Below are 17163 nucleotides of genomic sequence, written 5' to 3' on the forward strand. Positions count from 1 at the left end.
AAACATTGGAAGAGGCTGCCCAGGGAAGTGGTGGAGTCCCCATCGCTGGAGGTATTTAAAAGACGTGTAGATGAGGCGCTTAGGGACATGGTTTAGTGGGCATGGTGGGGTTGGGTTGACGGTTGGATTCGATGATCTTAGAGGTCTTTTCCAACCTTAATGATTCTATGATTCTATGATTCTATGATTAAGGAATACAGTTGGATTTAGTGGGACAACTGAATTCAGACCTACTCCCTATTTGCGCTGGGAGTTAGTTTTTGGGGATGGGTAAGAAGAAGCAGGGCACCGGAAAGTCACAAGAATTTCTGGGAAATTTGTTACTATAGATACCCTTTCTCTTTCTCAGTAAATAGGAGAAGGGAAATCCATAAGGGGGCTTTATTATTACCATACCAAGGTCTTCAAGGATTGTTTTTGTCATGCCCATATTCTTAGTATCTTGCCTAGCTGCATCAGTAGTGACCTAGACTCCAAAATCTGGCTCGTGTATAATACAGAAGCACAGGAACACCAGTAGGAAGAAGCACTCTCCTAAGCTACTAAAGCCAGTGTTCTGCATAACAGTGGACAGCAGGAATCACTAATGCCACAAAATAAGGGTTAATGTTAGTGTGACTGTAATCTAGTTTATAAGGTTCGCCAAATGATCTGGTGACCTAAGTGTTGTACAGAGAGAAGGAAAGAGCACGTGTATACATAAGGAAGGTAATGGGCAGCAGTCAAAAAAGTCTGGGGAAATTGGAATATTATGCTTGGGTTATCAGAAATAATAACTGCAGAATAAATATTCTGAATGGACTGTGTGAACAGTTGGCGCCATGAAAACTGGGAGCTGTAGAGAAGTGGTCCAACTGTGCTAAAAGATTGTACTTCAGCAGCAAAATTGAAATGGAAACAAAGGTAGCTGCTGATCCGGGATCTCCTGCTACTGAGAAGCAGTTGCCTGAGTGGAACCCGGTTCATCAGAAGAAACAGAAAAGTAAGGAAAAAGAGCCAGAATAAAAACTATTATACTTCACAGCTCACAGCTGGAAAATGAATTACACTTGTGAATGTGTAAGTACACACTAAGGAAATAAAGAGGATGAGGTTTGGAGTAAATACCTCCAAGACTTGTTTTAGCGTCTTTCCAGTTCACTTAAACAGGTTCCAGGATCTGACGACTAGGGAAACCCTCTTCTTACCTTTCAGGATAGAAAACGGAAGAGATTACAAACTAAGCAATATAAACAGAGAGTGGGAATTTTCTTGGGACCATTGCTCATCTCATTAGACGGAGATATGAGGTTCTAGTTATGCAGCTTGCAGGTGCTGAACAATTAGTGCTCAGCCCCTCAAATGCGTGCTTAGTGAGATCCATCTGTGAACAACGGCTGTTGCTGACAAAGTGTGATAGGACTCGAAACCTCATTACTGATCCAGCACGTGTCAGTACTGTTACCTTTTCATGAAAAAGGCCTGCCTTTCAAAAATCAACTGGAATAATTTATTAGAGGCTGGAAAAAAAGAACACAGGAGGAAAGATCTAGTGAAGAGGCAGCAATGAAGCTATTTTACTGTGCTTTCAACAGTTCAAGCATTGAGTCTCTTTTATAAAAGTAAATGGTGAGAGAGGATTCTGCTAGGAGGGGAAACGTAGCCGAGTTCTTCCAAAACTTACTGCATTTGAGATCTATCCTGCTCACAAAATATGGCGTAGATAGTGACATTTCCATGATCAGGGAAAAGAAAAACAAGACAAATACGTGATTTTTCTCTTACCTTCTGATGCCTGAAAATGAAGCTGTGGCTTTGTGTGGGAGAGCAAAGGGCCCTTAGAGAACTGTCTTGACAGTGTTTGAGCCATACCTGTGGTAATGATTCTCTAGAGTCCTGATTCCTCAGTCTCCATGTGGAGAGCTGTTTTCCTCTACCAGGCTTTGGAGTTTAGCAGAGTCTTGCATCTTATGTCAGGTAAAAGCCACTGGGTTTTAATGTTTTGGAGCTTAGAGAGGCCTGACCACTGCTCTAATAAGGTGGTACCTGCCCAAGGCATTGACAGTCTCATTACTGGTCTCTAATCTGAAGATCTGTTCCAAGCACAGGCATGAGATATAATCTGTGAAGTTTCAGGGAGGCAAGCAAGGAGATTTTTTTTGGACCAATATTGTGACCCTTTAACATGAACATTGCAGTCCCAGGTTATTTCCACACCATTGCTGATAAAGTATTTCTAAGATCCATTCTTGGGCTTTGGGCATTGTCTCAAAATCAGCATTTTGAGCTGACATCACCTATGAGGAGTTTCACGGAAAGCTGCTTATGACAAAGCTGAATGCATAAATCCAGTCTGCTGGTTGCCTCTGCTAGATTTGTAATTCACAGTTATTCTTCCTGAGTTAGGTGGGGTGTACAGCTTATACAGGAAACGTGTTCTGAATAAAGCGTCAGTTACCAGTTGCTAAGACCTTTGAGCTTGATGAGCACTGCAGGGTCTGTTCTACCTCTTCTAAGAGTCAAGCCCATCTTATTTCTGATACAGTGAACTATAGGTGTATTCCTTACTTTATTCTTGTCTGTTTTCTACTGCTTACTGCCAAAGCACGAACATTTCCGGATTTTTGTAGATCTATTTGCAAAAAGACAAGCATATAATGAAAAAGGATGTGAAAGAGAAGCCAAGTGACATACTTAAGTCAGTTTAAAGAAGCTTGATATTTGGTTGTTTATAATCTCAGTATGTTAGTTGTTTGTACTGTGATAAGAGCATTTTTGGTGTGGAGGCTGAGCCACAAGGCTTATTGCAGCAATGCAGACAGTGTTTGTCTGTTGGTTAGGGAAATGGACTGGAAGGCAGGAAGGTCTTGGGTCCTAGACCAAGCTGAACCAGTGATTCATCGTGCAACTCTGGGAAAGTGCGTTTAACTCAGTTCTGCAACATTGCAGAAATCAGCCCAGCTGCTGAACTGAACCGAAGTAGGTTGTAAGTCACAAGTCAGTGGTACATATGGGAAAGATGAGCCCTTTTTTCTTATTCTGGGTAAATGTAAATTCTACATTATCTTCTCCTGAGCCAACGTTTCACGGTGTGAAATGGCTGTGGTAACATTCTTGTATAGTCAATTGGATATTTTGAAAGAAATTGAACCTCCCCCCTGCCAAAACCTTCCCACCCTTCCCATGAAATTTATGTAGAAGCAGGTGTGCAGGATGAAAAAATATCCAAAGAAAAAACGGGCTGTTATTTTTTAGTATCCAGGAGAACTTAATTTGACCATTCCAGGTTTCAGATTTTGACATCTACAGATACAAATACACAAAATAAGCATTATATCGAGCTATAGATTTTGTCTCCTGAGTAGGTAAGTAACTAAAACAGCTTTTTGGTAGAAGTCAGAATTGAAATATATCATGTAAGTTTTATGAGCAGGAATTATAATGCTTCTCCTGTTTGAATTTTTCAGGTGTTTCTTATGCGCATTGGGACATCTTATTTTCAAAATAAATTTAAAAAAGGAGCTTTTGCAGGTCCCTTCTTTTCTCTTATGCGAAAATATATTAAGACATTTTGCTAATCAAAAGTGTATGGGTGAGAAAGGAGATTATCACTTACAGTTGACTCTCAGTTTTTATATCCGCAAGGAAGAGATCAATCTTTTTTCTGAACACCTTCTGTATTTTAGATTACCTGCCTTGACCCCATTGCAAATAGCAAAACTTTCACAGAGGTCTGCATATAGTCCTCATATGTCAGATCCTTTAACATACCTTCTTTATCTGGTATACCCCCTATAACAATCAGCTTTACCCAAGGCTTTTAGCAGCGGCAACACTGATCAACTCGGAGCAGAGAGGAGAAGGCTCAGGGAGGAGGTTAAGTCTTGAAATCTAAACTGAAAAGTGAAATGGGTCAGTAAGAAACCTGGTTCTCATGGGCTTTTTCTTGACTGAAATAAAAAGGAAATGGTGGGTCTTGCATCCGACCAAGCAGTTAGCGGTAAACACTTCCATCATCAAATGCAGTTCTTTCTCCAGTTTGCAAATCTCTTATCCATTCTTCTTACTTTTAAGGAAATACCAGTCCAGTCCTGAGAAGCAGTTCTGAAATATTGCATAGCAAATTTCCACATTTAATATTTCCAGTGCAGTCATTTGTCTAACAGCCAGCTCTGAAAACTGAGCCAGGGCTGTAAGTGTTACACTGGACTAGACTTACCCATCAGCATGTATGATAAAAGCAGTGTCAGTCAATCTGTGCCATCACCGATAAACCTGTGCAAATCCATTCTTTTCAAATCATGCTCTCGGTGATAGCTCCATACTTCCAGTTCTTGGTATATATTTCTAACTGCAATTTAGTAAATAATTCTGCAGGAAGAACTTAAACTCAGCTCTCTTTCTTTCTCTGCTATATTTGATTCTGCAGGCACAACAGCATTAAAAAAGGCCATTAAAAACTGTCACCAACCTCACCCCTCCCAAGGGAAAAAAAAAAAACCCTTCCAGGATCCCTGAACGCACAAGAACCAGGTCAGCAGGTTACGGCTGTAAACAGCTATTCTTCAGAGGAAAACTAACTAATTCAATTTATAAACGCAGTTCATACACAATCAAGCATTTTTAAGTAATTACAGAAAACATAAAACTGGAATAAAATCTCGGTGGTTATGCTTACATTTCGGGAAACCCTGGCACCGTTGGACTGCACTGAACAAATATAGACGATACAGCCATGCAAACAGCTGTACGGCTGGTTTCTATCAGTCCCTTCCCCACAAGCAGGGCTAATGCAATTGCATTGCTGCTGGTTCAAAAGCAAAAACCTTTCCTACATTGGCAGGTTGGTTTGTTCTTAGTATAATAGGTGCAGATGAGTTTTCAGAAATGCTGGATGCATATCTGAAGTATAATTTAGCAACTTTTAAGGTTTACCAATCACTAAGAATAATAAGTTCTTAAGTAAGTTTCCCGAGTCTGCCAATTTACGTGGGTGAGTAAACTAGACAGGTCAAATAACTGGCGTGGTTTATAAATAGACTAAAAAAAAATCTCCATATATAGAATAGTATCCAGACTTTCTATTGTTTGAAGCAAATGATATCATTATTTGGATGTCTTTCCAGAACTGAAAATGACTAGACTTCGGAAACTAAAAGTAGTTAAATATAGAAATTGCTACTTTAGTGAGTGGATGCTGTGTTTCATCATTATGCTACTAGTATGTGAACAAATGCCTTTCTGTTCTTAGGGATGGGAAGGGAGATTTTATTCCAGTAATATAAGATACTGGACAAAAGCCAAATTCAGATTAAGGGCTGACAGTGGCTTTACCCTCATTCCTTTATGCAAAATATTTTTGATCCACTGTGCAGTGTAACTGCACATATGAGGTGGTAACACTGTCCACTAACTTGTGCCTTGCATAAGCCTTTACACTTGTGCAGATCAAATACAAAATGCACGGTGGTTTGCATAAAACAAAATAATAGAATAAAAATTAAAAGAGAAACAAGCTGTGCCTTTCAGCGTAGCTTGTCATCACAGACTCCCTAACAAGTGATTACGTCTACTTTGCCAAGTCAGAGTGCTTTCTTCATCACTGATAACTAGAAAACCCTTCTTCTGACTCCCGCAATACTACTTTTTAAAACCACCTAGGTAGCTCCTGTGGAGATACACTTAATTTCTAGGGATGGGGTGTTGGGAATAAGGGCTCGTGTTAAGATGTCCCAGCTCTCTTACTCTAAAGACCATCATCCTTTTAGATGAGGAATGCCATGTTGGATGCTAGATGAGAGTCTGTTGTCTCATAAGAAAAGGTAATAGACTAAAATAATATTCATCTCTAAAAGCATGCATTTACAAAGATGGAATCAAGTTTAACAAGATATCAAAACAAATTTTAATTTACCAATCCAGATTTTCCTTCAGCTACTTCTGCATCTTCTACCTTTCTCTCAGATTTAGCTAAAAACTCCCATTTGAACAAAGAGTCAATTGATATGAAGTCACCTAAATTTAGGCATCTACATATTCACAAGGTGTCTGAGTTCTCATTATAATCAGGGAAGCCAATGGGCTTGCCTTAACTACTAGTAATAATTAATGTATGTACCTTTGCTTACCTTTATTAATACATTTCCAGCTTCAAACTCTTACTAGACTTATATCTGTGGGGCTTTCTTCTGCAAGCAAACCTGATTCTTAAGTTGGTGAAACTGAAAATGGAGTGCTCATGAGCAACACTTTTATTGTCCTTCTGTAATCACTGTGGGCCATAGGTGTCAGTTGATGACCATGTAACGTTTGCCCCTTTGTAAGATGTAACAGATATTTTCAACCATGGCTGCACACTCTTCAAAGAGCTTAGTTTGCCTGCAGCATCACCTCTCTCTTGCTAGCGCATGTTCAAGCCTTAGCTGATGATTAAGACAAAAATTGTCATTCCTTTAGGCAACTAAGTCACCTGTCTCAAATAGAGAAGTGCCAGAGGACATTGTTCTTCCTCCTCTGAACGCAATTTTGTTCTAGGAAAAGCCCTCTGTATCTTAACCCTCCTTCATTAGCTCCTGAGAGCTGGAGCACATTCATGCAGAGACCCGTGGCTGCTTTTTAGGATTCCCTTTCCCATGACATTACAGATTCTTCAAAAATAAGCAGGAGTCATAAATTCTGATTCTCATAATTTCTGTAGTGGTGACTATTTTTTATTTTTTGACATTTTAAAATGTTTTAACTGGATTTTCCCATCCTATAGTCTAGTCCCTTTCTTAGGATAACATGTAATCATCTCTGTGAGGGAAAAAAAGGCAAAATGCATCTGAATCCAACTTCATTACCTGTAAAATATGAGACCTCCATTCACTGACTTCTTGACAGAGAACTATGTCACGCCATATGCTGCTTGCTCAGAAGTGTACTGTTTGCAAACAACCTCATGTTGGGCGAGTGGGCAAGACCCCTGGACAGTAATTCAAATATCTGTACTGCATATTTAGGCAGCTTTTAAGATTTACTCTCTGACTGAGCCTCTTAAAGACCTTACTTTTTTTTTTTTTTTAATGGCTACTATATCACAGCAGCTCCTTCTGGATTCCAGCTGGTTTGCTGGGTAAATATGTGTTTGGATGAAAGCCACAAAATTAGAAATGCTTTTATGAAAATGTGAAAAGTAGGTTCACACTGTATCATGTCTGGGTTCTGCAGTTGTTACAAGGCAGTGTCTCGAGACTGCGACAAGAGAACTCTTTAATTTGAAGAGGGGATGGTAAATAGTACCTCAAATAAAGGGAACATGTGGAGCTGTGAAGTTTCACTTTGAAATGAAACTATGCAGCATTCAAATCAAGGCCACATGCCAGAAAGTTCATATAATCAAGAGCCACAAGCCAGCCCATAAGAGGAGAGTCTTTTATAGCTTAACTTCTGAGAGGTATAGAATTCACGTTTCCCATTGCTGGCTTCAACATACTTGCTGAGACACACTTGAGAAGACAAGTTTCCATCTATTGGGGTCTTCTCAGCATCAGCGACTTTGTATTCTCTTGCCTTTCCATCCCTCACCCCAAACATTGAGCACAGGCATCCCAGTCCCTGGGAGCAGTGCTGGTTTTGGATATTCCTCCTCTGTTGACGTTCCCATGCCTGTCAGGACTCAGAACCGAAGCAAGCTGCTTGCTTGCTTGGCGATATGCCTCCCAGTTTTCTCTATCCACTCCATCATGAGGAAGGTGGCATCTGAAACTCTGCATCAGTCGATGTTTCATAATTGATTGCCACAAGCATTGCTGTTCTCATTGCATTGGGAAGACTGCATTAGGCAGCTGTTGAGAGACCAGCTTTTTCTTTGTCTGGCTGGTGGTAAGTCTCTTTGTGTTCCTCCTGGGACCAGTTTCCTCCTCCAGGTTTTTTCTCATTGAAGGATGTGTAAATACATGGCTGCCCCTACTTTTGGTCGGAAGTGTAAACAGTCATATGATGCTGAGGTCACACACTAAATTATTCCAGTTGCCATACATCCAGTCTAGAAAAGGTTCTGGCTCGCATTCAAATATGAAGGAAAGAATTATTTCTTAGCGAAATAATTCTCAGAACAGTTGGAGAGAGGATCCACACCCACATCTTTTCCTTCCTCTCTGAATGTGCCAATTTATCTCTCCCTTTCCCTCGCCAATTAAGGTCTTCACAGCAGTCTTACTGTCTGGCGCGCTACTAGCTACCAGATTGCAAGCAGGCGGTTTCAGATGGCTGGTTCCTTCTTTGGCATTGTAACTCTGGGGACAGAGCAAGCCTGATGCTGGACAATCCAGGCCTCCCTCGCTGACAGCGTTCTCCATACTTGTTTTGAATGGTTGTTTATAGATGTTTCTAGAGAAATAAGTTTGGCATCCAGGCAACAAATGTTTTCGACTCTTTAAGGAGCAAAATGCTGGTTTTGAGCAAATCCAACTGTGAAACCAATGAAGTTCCTCTGTCTGGTTCATCAACAGCAGGAGTACCCCGTCATACTCCTACTTTATTTTTTCCTCCTTTCTTTTGAAGCAAGCAGAAAATGAATGTTTCTAAGTCAGAGCCTTATAAACCAAATTTGAAATTAACATGAGTTTTGACAGCTGAAGGCCAAACGTGGAAACAGAGGTCCATACTGGGGATGTGGGCCAGGCTGGTCTCCCTGGCAGTGACACAGAGGGCTGTCTCGCAGGTGTGCCAGGGATCCCCTCAGGACTTCCAGGCTGAAGTCTCATGTGAACCATCCGAATGTGCTCTTGGTTGCCACACTGCAGAAGCGTGCGATACATCAGCACCCCCAGTCATAGTTCAGCTTTTCAGCAAGCTCCCAGACCTTCTAAAACCTCTCTTGGTGAAACTTAGCCAGCTCGGAGGGGCCGCTGTGATCGATGGAGAGAACAGAACGGGGCTTGTCAGGGCAGAAGTTAATGCACAACTTCAACTTATAAAACTTTATCAAAGAAAATGTCCATGTGCAGAGTCTTTCGATTCCAGGTCGCAATATTTTTATTATAATTTCCGTAATTTTTTTTGAGCTGCATGTAAGGAAATGGCTTATATTTCCTGGTCTTTCTGTACTCTTAGAACTGTACTTTGAGGTCTGTCCTCTAGTTGCCTTTGTTCTTTGTCAGAATACCAACCCTTGAAGTGAAGGTACTTGAATGGGCACGCAGAGATAACGATTACACAAACGTGGCCAAGATTAGTAATAAATAAATCATTAATGTGCAGAAAAGTTTAAAGAGAACTGCATATATGTTTCTGGGTTTTTTTTAAAGTTGGGCTGAAAGAAGCTGCATTTAAGTCAGAAGCAGAACTCTGAATTCTCGGAAGAGAAGTTGTCTTTTGTTGGCTGAAGTTGTACTAACGTAAGTAATATTGTTTTGGGACAAAAAAATTATGAGAAAGCAAGAGAGCGAAAAAAGATTTTTTGTTGGGACACCCACATTTTATGCTTGCTATTTCACATACATAAAAATGAGAAGGTGTTTACACTAGGCAAATACACAAGCTTTACAAACATAGATGGCACTTACATGTTTTTTCTTGCTTGTGTTTAAGTAGTGTTCACGTTCCTTGAACCATCAATCTTATATTCATTCCAGCACAGTGACCCAATGATATTAAAAGGAGAGTTGGAAAAGTCCCTCTTCTCCCTTTCCATTTATTGCTTTCCTCATTCCCTTCCTCCATCCATTCCAGCCTAGTTCGCAGCCTGCTGGTTAAAGCTTTCCCAGGGGCAGGTGTGTGTTTGATTTTCTCCGTCAGAGAACTGCAATTAGGTCTCCCATTTTCTAAGAGACTGTTCTGACTGCTGTGCTATTGTGTGCAATGAATGGGGCAGAGTAAAGCTGCTCTGCTCAGTCCTCCTCTACCCCATCATCTTCTCCAGCTCTATTTTAAAAATAAAGGAGCTGTAACCACATTTTCCAGTAGGACAGGCTCCGTGAGCTAGACATACGCATATGGGCCCCTGTGGAGATATCTAAGCTGGTAAATAAAAGAGGGCAGAGAGTGAATTGCAGATATTCATCTGTTCTGGACTGCTCTGTCCTGGTCTCTGCAAGGTAAGTCTGCTCTAGAGATGCCTAGCTCTGAACACTGTGGGCCTAAGCAGATCTGTGCCACTTGCCCACAGAGCTGGGGATCTGTCTCCAGCCCTTCATGTGTGGTAGTTTCTGCCTGGTTTTCAAGTCCCAGAGCAAGTCGGCTGGAACCCGCATGGCTGGGGCGGCCCATACTTGTATGTGTGACCAGAAGCAAAACTGCCCTCCTGCCAGCAAGACGAGGAGATGGACAGGATGTCTTGGTGCCTCCAGGATGAAGTGGAAGCTTTGTAGAGGGGTCTTACTCCGCAAATCCAACTCTCCCCCTTTAGACTGGAGATGTCAGGCATAACTGACGATGTTTGCTGATTACAGAACACATCTCTAAGAACCTAATATTATTTTAATTGGCTAAGTAACACACCACTGTTATTAGCAGTATTAATTCACAACTACATCACTGCAAGAAACACTGAATTACAATTCTATTGCTTATTGTTAGTATTCATACAAATTTACTGTAAAGAAATCTTATAAATCGCACAGAAGGGCTATTGAGTTGCAAATCTATTGCCTTTCCTCCTGCAATTGGTATTCAGATGTAAGCCTATCCTTCCTTACAAGTTTATCCCTTCTTACTCCACACTCCCACAGCAAGTCATTCAGGGACATGCCTGGTGGAGAGACCTGTGGGCTCTCCTAAGGGGGCTCCCAGTGGGCTTGTGCCTGCAGGTCAGCATCACCGCTGCGCGCAGGGGTCCCTGCCCTTGCTCTTAGCATATCCTCACTGTCTTCGTTCTTCACCTAATTGGATACCCTATTCCTCTTTTTTTCTTTTCCACCTTTTTACCACCCTTGCACCTCCTTTTCTCTGCCTATACTCCTCCCAAATAAACAACCTACTCCTAGTTACTTTTTCCTTATCCGTCCCAATTTTGTTATACTCAAAAGTTGGTGTTTCTGACACTATTACCTAGGCAATTTTACCCTTACAGTTGGCTAAATGAGACGGCCTTGCCTCCAAAGGCTGCCTTCTGACCCTGTGGTTCGTGTTGGTTACATTTCATTTATATTACATATTTTTGGACAGAATTATCATACTTTAGCCTTGACTCCCCAACCTAATTCTAATTAAGCAATACCTCACCTTATGCACAGAGGGCTTGCATACCAGTGCAGTGGTATAACCCATTTTGTGTTTGCACCATACGGCAGCTCTTAAATAGTTTTCCTCGTGCTTGGTGTTCCCATCAGAAGCCACAGCTAGCTTTGAAGATGAGATTTGGACACTTAGCATAGTATTCATCTCACCTGAAACTGGACACCTGCGCTGTAGACACATCTCAACTCGTTACCCTAGGCTACCTTTCTAATCCCCTCACCCTTCTAGGATGAGATTTATCTCAGATGTCTGAAACAGATCTGATGAGATTTCTCTTGATGGTCTATAATAGCAGGCCAGATGTTGTGCCTATATCGCAGAAATCTTAAATTAGATTATGTAAACCCCATTTCTAGACTCTGCCTAGACTGGACTTTTTAGAGTGGAATTTGGGATCACCCAAAACATGAGCAAGACCTGGAATTGAAGGTTTTCTCAGCAAGCAGCTTCAGAATTGGCAGCTATTGCCAGTCTTGCAGCTTGGTTGCACAAATCCTAGAACACCATTCTGCTGCAAACACACTTTTCACCACTTAACTGCATATTGAGCAAATCAGGAGATTCATCTCCCTGTCCTTAGACTTCTAGAGGGGGTGGATGTCTGCATGTAAGCTAGTCACCTCCTCTCACCTTTACGGTTAAGAGAAAGCAGTAGGCGCTTTCTGGGAGAGATGCAGTTGATCAGTTTAGATGCCAGTATCAGGATGGGGTGAATTGTGTCGAAAGCCTGACTGTTCTCCCCACTGACCAAAAAGGTATTCCAGGCATCTGTCTCAGATCAAAACAACTACATTGGGTTGTCACCATTGGTGTTATGTTCCCAGAAATCTGTTTTCCTCAGGAAGTAAATACTTGTGGTACTTTAAAACTACATTGCCTATAGCTAAATTTTAAACTGGGCTTTTTGCATTTTAATTATTGACTGATACATGTCCGTTTGATTTCCCTTCATCTCAGCTGTGTGCCCATGTGTATAATTGTTTTTGACAAAGTTTTACAGGGATCCTTAACAGATTTATTTTTCAGCATTAAAGAACTTTTAAACTATAATGTTTTACAATGTAACTTCCCAGTAATGTCAGATTAAACGACACTGCAATGATCTGCCTTCAAGAAATTATAAACATTCATAGATAATAAAGTAGAAAATGTTACATGTGACTAAAAGCTCCCAGAGTCATCCCACTAGCAGTCAAAAAGTGAAGTGGAAATTAGGCAATAACCAGAGCCCAAGTATAATCCAGAAGAGATATATTAATGCTGGTCTCAAATGTTTTCCCATTACGTTCCCTACCTTTGGAGAAGTCTTCCTGATTTTTCTCTTCATTATCTGAAGAATCTATGTGCATAAAAGGACATAAAATGAGAAAATTAAAAAAAAAAAGCTTCCTAAAATTGTGGAAGAAAACAATTGTGTCCCCACATTAACTGCTGGTATTGTTACAGCATGCAAATTAAAATGCTGGATGGTGGATAGTACACAAACAATAGACCTTGAACTTCTTCCAGTCGAAATAAGTACTAGCAGCCTTTTTTTTTTTTTTACAAGTGCACAAAAATCTTGCCATAGTTCTGATTCATACTCTATTTTCTCCTTAGCAACAGTTTACCAAATTTAGAGTCACTCTGCTAATTAAGAAAGAAATCAACTTATTGTTCTCCTTGTTGTTTTTTCAGTAGGCATAATTGAAAACTCACATGATAAAATTACTGTATCTGTCAGTCTGTCACTGTTAGGCTGGGATATACTGTTATTTACAGCTCCAACCAAAACAGCTTTCTTAAATTTCAGAGTTGATTCTTATTGATGGCTGCATTACTTAGTACACTGCTCCTTAATGAAGACCTGCATCCTGCAGAGGAATATGTTCACACAGGCCATACATCTGCATGGCATCCATAAAAATGAATAGAACTATTCTTAATTTCCAAAAAGTGGTTGAGGGGGAGACTTTGTGAAATGAAGAATACTGAGCCAGAGATGCACATTTCATCTGCAAATAGCTTAGTAAGAAAAAAACACGGAAATAGTGAGTTTGTGACCATCCAAACATTTGACTAAAAGATGGACCAACCTGAGCAAGCTGCTGGAGTTTATAAAACTGTCTTGGCTTATTATTTCCTCTAAACAATAGCCCAAACATAAATCAGAGTTCATAACATGACGTAGAGCACTGTTACGTCCATGAAATAATTTCCTGAATCAAACACCTAACCTTTAAATAGCTCGGGGCATGGTTTCAGTTCTGTGGACCTGGTTTTTTAGTATGAAAAGCCTACTTGTTTCATTAAATGTGAGAATTAAATAGCTGAAACAAAAGTATTTTAATATATAAAAACAGTTACAATACAGACATGAACCCTCTCATGAGAAGCATAAGAATTTGTTTTGGGAACTTTGTGTTACTGCTTGCCATAAGATTGAGAACCTGTTGTACGAATGTGACCAAAGGAGGACTTAGGCAATGCCTGGTACCGGCTCCATACCTTTTATTCATTTGGCTCCCAAGGAGGAATCCAAAGCCTGGAGCTGCGTTTTCAGGTTCTCAGTAGTGTAACGGCAGGAGTGGATACCTGAGAAATGTGACCCAACAATGCCAGGTGTTGAGTAGGGGATTGCTTAGAGCTACATGAAAAATGCGAAGCATGGCAGTGTTGGTCCCTCTCTGTGTTTTAGCTCCTTGAGGCAGGGCTTGAGGCAGGAACAGCAGCATCACTGCCTTTTTAACCAACAGCATAGCAGTTCAGAGCACCCATCTTGTTTTGGAGGCTTGTTTATACCCATGCCATCCCCCTTCCAAGAGATGACGTGCTCAAGCTATGAAGGAGGCAGGAAGGGTGAAGGGACCATTTGTCCCTGCCACAGTGCAACGAAGGACTCAGGGTTCTTCCAGCCGGGAGGGGAGCAAGTGACATGGAGCCTGACTCTGTACCCTACAGCTGGGGTGCCTTGAGGTTTTATCTAAGGAGCGGTGCATGTGAAAATTAGCAGCCACCCTGAATGAGGGGCTGTGGCTCCAAGACGTCCTTCCTGTAGCCACTAGACTTCAGTCCTTCTCTCTTTTTCTTCTGGCTCTATTAATTATTCACTGTGGGGCAAACCGGGTTCAGAAATAGCGACAGGAAATCCCTTCCTCCTTTCCCAGATTACTTACTAGGCTGCTGGGGCACTTTCAGGGGTTCAAAACCCTGGGCTTAGGTGGGCTGCAGGCTGGTCTTCACAATATTCCTAATTATTAAGTTACAGTTATAAAAGTACACCACAGCATGCACAGCTTCTCTGCTGTTCAGGTTTCTGAACAAGAGTGACCGTGGCTGCTGCATTTCGTGCAGGCAGTGTGTGCTAGGTGTAATCTGAGCTGGCCTGCCTGTTGAAGTCCATCCAAGGATTTGCATGGAGTGGTGCATATTTTGTGATCCATATATTTGCAGCCCAGGCCAAGGTGGTTCTGGACAGGCAGGAGAGATTTAACTGCAGCTATCTACTTAATCTAGGTCTGACTTCTAGGTCACAGTAGTTGGTTGCTAGCAAGTTTTAGGTGCCTCCAGAATAGGCAGCCATTGAAGAGGAAAGGGCAGGAGTTTCGCTTATGATTTTGAATGATACCTACGTCTTCCTTTATGTCCACCCATAAATATTTTAAAATATAGCAACTATTTAGAGCACGCATAGAAGGATGTGCTGCATTGTGACCTAGGACTTAGTCCATGTCCCTGAAGAATCCAAGCAGCTGCGCTTCTGTGATACGATATCTGTTGCATGTGTCTAACAGATGTGTGAGATACTGCTCAGCACAGAGCTGCAATGTTTTGAAAATGTGGAGGGAAATTAATAGAGTAACATTATATTTCTCGATGCTGATCTCCAAGAACTGGAAAGCCACTCACGGCTGTTTCTAAGCACAGATTAAAGAGGTTTCAACTGGAAGTCATAGATCTGATCCTGGTCTTTGCTTGGGCAAGTTCCCAGCGAGTCTGCTAATCAAAGCTTATTGTGCTGTGCCAGGTATTGTAGCTGATACCTTTTAACAATTCATTTTATGTGTGTTCTTGTTCGCAGGGTGGAAAGACTTACACGGGACCATGTGGAGGAAGAGACTGCAGTGGAGGATGCCAGTGTTTCCCTGAAAAAGGAAGCCGTGTAAGTAACATTTTTTCCTGTAAAACGTTCTCGATGGTACCAGTTCAATGCTGTTTGCTGTAGGTGGACTTGCATCAGAGTGCTAAGGGTATTCAAACAATTATTCTTTTTCAGGAAAAAGTTATTGTTTCATCTTACTTCCTCAAGAGCTTCTAGATTTGAAGAAATACTTTGTTATGAGATATAGCAGGTTCTTCTCTCAAAGAGCAGGGCCAAGGGACCTGATGGCCATGACAAGCTGATCAGATCAGAATTTTAGGGACGCTATGTGCTAGAGCATCGCTGGATTGTGTGACAGTCCTAAATGAATATGGACAAAATCACTCAGTAATGTTCTTGAAGTCTTTCTAACAAAATGGCATCTGATGAAAAGATACCTCACACATGTGATTTCCATTAAAGCAGAAGGGATCCAGGCCTGCTAAACCTGAAATCCCTGCTGAGGGGAACCGCTTGGGACTTCGGGCGTTGGGCTGTTGCTGATAGTCTGTTCTTTGTTTTGGGGAGTAGTGCAGAATGAAGCAGAGGAAGGGAGATGGGGTGGAGGGGATTAGCCACCTGCCGCAAAGAGCTCCAAGAAATAGGGCAGTTCCTATCCTGTATGGCTTGGAGCCCTGGCTGGCAGGCTCCTTCTGCACAGCTTGGTCTTCTGCAGCTGAGATGGTGACTCAGCCTTTTCCATCCACCCATCTCTAAGAATAAGTCAGGCAAGAGATGCGGCAGGTCATATGCTCTTTCTGCTATCACAAACCTCATAAGATTTTTTAGTTCTCTGCATTCTCTCCACGCAGCAGGCGTCAGTTCCTGTTCCCATTGCATTCCTCAAGCTTGACTCCATGTCTGAGCGGAGGAAGAGGTGGTAGGAAAGTCACAGTGTAGGTGGGAGGCGAGGAACACTCTTGTTTATGGCAGAAGTCCCTATGTCTCTGTAGAAGTCAGATGATCCTGAGGTTACCATGCCATGAGGACTGTAATGGTTATACTACCATCCCCTGACCATGATCTGCTCGCAGTCTGCTTTCCATTACAATAACCTGATGGCAAACTGATGGAGCTAAGGACAAACAAGCCCTCCCCCGAGACACAGCTTCTGGTGGGGCTCCCTCCAGTTGTTACTGCCTTACCCTCATCATCCAGCACATGAAGTTTGGCGAGTGCCTCCTGCCACTTCCCTCTAAGGGCACTGAAAGGCAAAAACTGATGCCGTATGAAACAGCTTCAAGTATGATATCACTATGTCTTTTTTCAGTGTCATTTTTTTTTGGTTCTGAAAGCAAAGCATGGATGTACTTGTTCTCCACTACAGTTCGTGAAAATAGGGATCTGTCAAAAAACTACCAACTTTTGTGACTGAAATATTTTTCATGTTCCTTATTGACTGAATAACCCTTAATTTCAAGTTGCCAAGTCTGCAAGAGAGAAGAGGTAGCTAAACAAAATTAGTTGCATAGGTTAGAAAAGCTGAAAATGTTAAATGGTAATTTAACCAATGGTAACATTGGTGCATGCATGGTAACATACCAGTTAAATGTTAAATGGTAATTAAAAGTAAAGAATCAGTCAGGTGCCACTGATGAGAAGCTCCCTGTGAGTTGCTTAGTATCTAGATGGGGAGATAAGGGCAGATTTTATGTACTCGCTTGCCACTCTCACTCTTTGATTTATCTCAGGGAAGTAAGTAACCCCAGTAACTAATCACACTGGCCTCCCTTTAAATAGACACCAAAAAAGAGAAAAGGAGGATGTTACAAAATGTAAATTATATTTTGCTACTGTGGTTAATTGTGCAAGATGTGAAGGAGTATTGGGGAAAGTGATTTAAA

The 17163-nt window shown here is 41.5% G+C and overlaps 1 protein-coding gene across 2 annotated transcripts in view; it reads left to right on the plus strand.

Moving 5' to 3' along the window:
- COL4A2 (collagen type IV alpha 2 chain) overlaps positions 1-17163 on the plus strand; it is a 154810-nt gene that overhangs the window by 28332 nt on the left and 109315 nt on the right. For both annotated transcript variants that reach the window (XM_009276054.1, XM_009276055.1), the window contains exon 3: positions 15260-15340. In XM_009276054.1, the coding sequence (XP_009274329.1) occupies positions 15260-15340 (81 nt within the window). The remainder of the gene's footprint in view (positions 1-15259; positions 15341-17163) is intronic.

The sequence above is a fragment of the Aptenodytes forsteri genome, unplaced genomic scaffold, assembly GCF_000699145.1.
Source record: "Aptenodytes forsteri isolate BGI_AS27 unplaced genomic scaffold, ASM69914v1 Scaffold96, whole genome shotgun sequence".
Taxonomy (NCBI): Eukaryota; Metazoa; Chordata; class Aves; order Sphenisciformes; family Spheniscidae; genus Aptenodytes; species Aptenodytes forsteri.